General features: G+C 43.8%; 1 protein-coding gene across 2 annotated transcripts in view; it reads right to left on the reverse strand.

Moving 5' to 3' along the window:
• Positions 1 to 3,895, reverse strand: part of XDH (xanthine dehydrogenase) — a 72,523-nt gene that overhangs the window by 44,487 nt on the left and 24,141 nt on the right. For both annotated transcript variants that reach the window (XM_006168531.3, XM_014584189.2), the window contains 3 exons: positions 2,727 to 2,795; positions 2,311 to 2,397; positions 900 to 1,041 (listed from right to left, as the gene is read on the reverse strand). In XM_006168531.3, the coding sequence (XP_006168593.1) occupies positions 900 to 1,041; positions 2,311 to 2,397; positions 2,727 to 2,795 (298 nt within the window). The remainder of the gene's footprint in view (positions 1 to 899; positions 1,042 to 2,310; positions 2,398 to 2,726; positions 2,796 to 3,895) is intronic.

Below are 3,895 nucleotides of genomic sequence, written 5' to 3' on the forward strand. Positions count from 1 at the left end.
GTAAATTAAGCTACTAAAAAAAAAGTTTCAGGAAAAAAAAATAATCCATTCAATGACTGCAGTAAGATATATAGCCCCAGTTAGGTGCTACTTTATAGGAAGCCTAAAGTTAGACTTGTGTTCATGGAAATGTATATATCAGCTGTGTTTGCTATTAGATTAATTAAGATCTTTAGTAATTCAATTAAAAAATGGGGGGGAACAGTATAAAAGTAAACATAGATATTAGAGACAGTGTGGGAAGAGAGTGGGAGATGGCAGAGGGTAAGAGATAGGGAATCAAGGATGGGGGGGAAGGAAAAAATACAGAAAAAAGAAATGAAAAATTATTTGTTGACAATAACATGTATGTTGATGTGCTTGATTGAGACAATATACAGTGTACTCTGGATGGAAAATCCCATTTTGTATGCTGTAATGATGTACAGTGAATGAACATAAACAAATAAATGTAAATAAATATTAAAATTTAAAAAAATTGGAAAATTCAAAAAAAAGAAAAAACAGCCCTACTTGATCTTTACCCCTAGCTCCTCCTCAGGTACCTGGCCCATAGCTGGCACTCTATTAATGTTTATGAGACAAGTCAACAGGGCACAGAATTTCACTTCATACTCAGAACAACCCTTTGAGGAGCTATTATTACTCCATGTAAGAAATGGGAAAATGAAGGTAGAAGAGAAGTAACTTTTCTGAGAACACAGCCAGCAAGAAGGTGTGATTCCCAAGCCTGCTCTTTACAGGAATTCCAGGGCTCCTGAGCAGGTTCCCAGGGTAGTCAGCAAAAAGGGATGTGGGGTGTAGAGGGGAGTAAGGTGAGAGGAAAGGAGGATGAACAGGAAAAGCCCAGCAACACTCCCAGGCCCTAGGCAGGCCTCAGGCTGCCCCCTAGAACTTACCAATCTCCGTGTTCCCCACCACCAGTTTGGCATCAGGATGCTCAGCTTTAAGGTCCAGCAGCTCCTTCAGGGATGAGGCCTGGATCCATGTCACACGCTCCCCTTCAAAGCGCAGTTGCTTCCGAGGAGTGTCTTTCAGCCTCTGAGAAGTGTATTTGTCTTACTGTACTGTCTCCTCCTGCTGCCATCCCTGATAAATGGCTGAAGTTCACAGTAAAATCAACTCTTCTACTGACTTGCTCATACTGAACTCAGAACGGGGATATGTGTTAAGAGAGCTAGTGCACACTGAGGCAGGAACCCCACTGGGATTATAAAAGAGCATCATCTCACTTAGACTCCCACGATCTTGGTAAAGGAGGCACTGTTCACCTCTTTTTTACATGTGAAGGAGGAACCTCGGGATCATGGAGGTTATGGGACCAGCCATGGATCACCTGCCAGGATGACCCAAATTGAACAGGCTAAGAGCCCAGCTTCCTTGTAATGCCCATGCTGTCCCCAGGAGGCATAATGGATAAGGTTTGAGAGGGGACAGAGGTTAGGAAGGATGTTGTATCAGAAGAGGCTGCGTAGAACGGCTGGCTCTAGCACATGCAGGGTGACACTGGGCTGGGAAAGAAAGCCCCATGGATCAAACTGCTGGTGTTTACAGGGCACCACAATCCAGAGAAAGATATTCCAGTGTCCTGTGGCACTTTTGAAGCCTTCATGTGCTCAGCATCCCCAAGAAATGTGCACTTGAAAGATCCTGAGTGTGGCTCCATTCTTTCCTGGCCACGAGTGTGTGAAGGTTAGAAAGTGGATGTCAGGAAGTGTCCTTAAAACAAAGCTGCAAGCCATTGACCGTGTCCTTTAAATATAGCTCTCTCTCTCTCTTTTTGGTTTGTTTTTTAAAATAAAAGAACTGCTTACAAAGAGAGTATGTTGCTTGAGGGGACTTAAATTAGGGGGTCTTCAAAAGGTTTGTGGAAAATGCATATATGAAAAAACTATGTATGTTTATTTTCACACTAAGATAAACTTATACTTGAAATCTATTTTTCTACAACCCTTTTGAAGTCCCTTTATACTAGATAGATATAGCCAGAAGGTCAACAAATGTTACAGAGCACCTGTTGTCGTTAAATAGGGCTCCAGAGATACTCAGTCCTTGTCCTCATGGGTCTTATAATCTAGCAAGAAACACAGACATCTAATTATTAACTATAAGTGTGACACATGTGAGCATTCTGTAGGAGTATGTAAGAGGGACTTGACCGAATAGGGGTGTCATTAAAAGGAATAGAAATTCAGATAGAAACCTAAAGGATAAGGAATGCTCAAAGATCCCAGTGGGTTTGAAAATAAAGCAAGTCTCCCAGGACTTACATACACAGACTGGCTAAACCCTCATTGAGGCATCACGTACCATCAACTCTGGGGGAAAGATGGGTTCCTGGGTGGGATCTAGGGGGGTGAACTCCTCTGGTTTGAATAAAGATGGTGAGAGAATAAGCTGTGGAGAAAGAAAACAGGTAAGTGATACAGTAATCATCTTTCAAATACCAAGTAGGATGGATTCAGCCATTTCTTCAAGTCCTCCCAGGTCCCTGCAGGCTGGTGGAGGAGCAGGCAGCTCCAGGTTAGCAAGAACAAAGAAGTCTTGGCCAGAACCAGGGCTAATGTGCTACTTCACCTCCCCCAAGATCTGACCATCATCACCTCTCTCTTTGACTTCCTCTTACAGCCATCACTGCTGGGGTGTGGAGAGAAGGCACTACTGACTCCTCTTAGTCTGGGATGTCCCCCTCCCCCCAGGCATCCAGGGGAGAAGGACCCACTTACTGTGTGGTCTTTCTTCTGGTTCATGCAGCAGTTTGGGTTGTCCTTATTTCCTCCACAGCATCCACCATCCTAGATTGATGACAAACATTTGCACAAGAATATTTGCAGAGTTTTCACAGAAGCTAAGAAAAATAGATTACTAAAAATCTAGCAAACTCCAGTTCTGTTACCTATCCCATTTTCCTCTGCATAGAACTGAGGCTCCCTATCTCTCTCGCTCGGCTAATGTACAATAATTTAAGTAATCCCTGGAAAAAAACAGGAGCAACAGAAAAATTTATTTTCAAGACTATTTCTAGGTTATACCTTATCAAAATATATCTTTATGACCATTTTCCTTCTTCAGTGTTGCTTCCTTAGGAAGCCTCTAGGAGAAAAATTTCTCTTGGTTCCCTCCAGACTTAAAAGACTACTTCCATATCAGCTACAGTCTAGGGGGTTTGGCCTGATGTCTCCCAGACTGGATTCTCTATGGGATCCTGCCAAGGATATCCATGACCAGTACTGGACCCACAGATGTGCCCAGCCAGTGTCCCAATTGCCTCTCCAACATAGCAGTCACTTATTTACTCATTGTATGCCTGTTCTGGAGGAAGTGTACATGCTGGGTTAGCCATCACCTGTGGAAAAGGACTTGCCTGAGACCTCTCAGGATGCCATGGCAAAGCACAGATAGAGTGTATAGAATTGCTGCCTCAAGGGACTAAGGCACTGCAGTACAGGGAAGCTGTATGTTCATCTGACTGATCTACTCCAAGGAGACAGAAGTTACAACCCAGGGCTGCATGAGACACTCCAGAATGTAGAGTTGTGCTAAGACACAATGTCAGGAAAACTCACAGACATAGGTACTTTTCGGGGGCAACCAATTCCTGAAGGAGCAGACTGGGAGCAGCTCTTTTGCACAGGAGCCATGGGAGGTACCATTCCACGCTGGCACATCCCAAAGGATCTGTCATAAACCAATCTTTCCCAAGAACACTCAGATAGCCATCAAAACTGGAGATCTGGCCTTCAGGGACAGCACAGTCGGGCCATGGCATCAACAGTAAAACCCTTCCTTATCTTACCTCAAGTTTATACTACTCTGCATGCAGACCCCTCCTGCATTCACTATCAGATGCTGAACCTGCTCTATCTATTTTGGAATCTCACCACAGCCACCTTCA

This window comes from Tupaia chinensis, unplaced genomic scaffold (assembly GCF_000334495.1).
Source record: "Tupaia chinensis unplaced genomic scaffold, TupChi_1.0 Scaffold145860_1, whole genome shotgun sequence".
Taxonomy (NCBI): domain Eukaryota; kingdom Metazoa; phylum Chordata; class Mammalia; order Scandentia; family Tupaiidae; genus Tupaia; species Tupaia belangeri.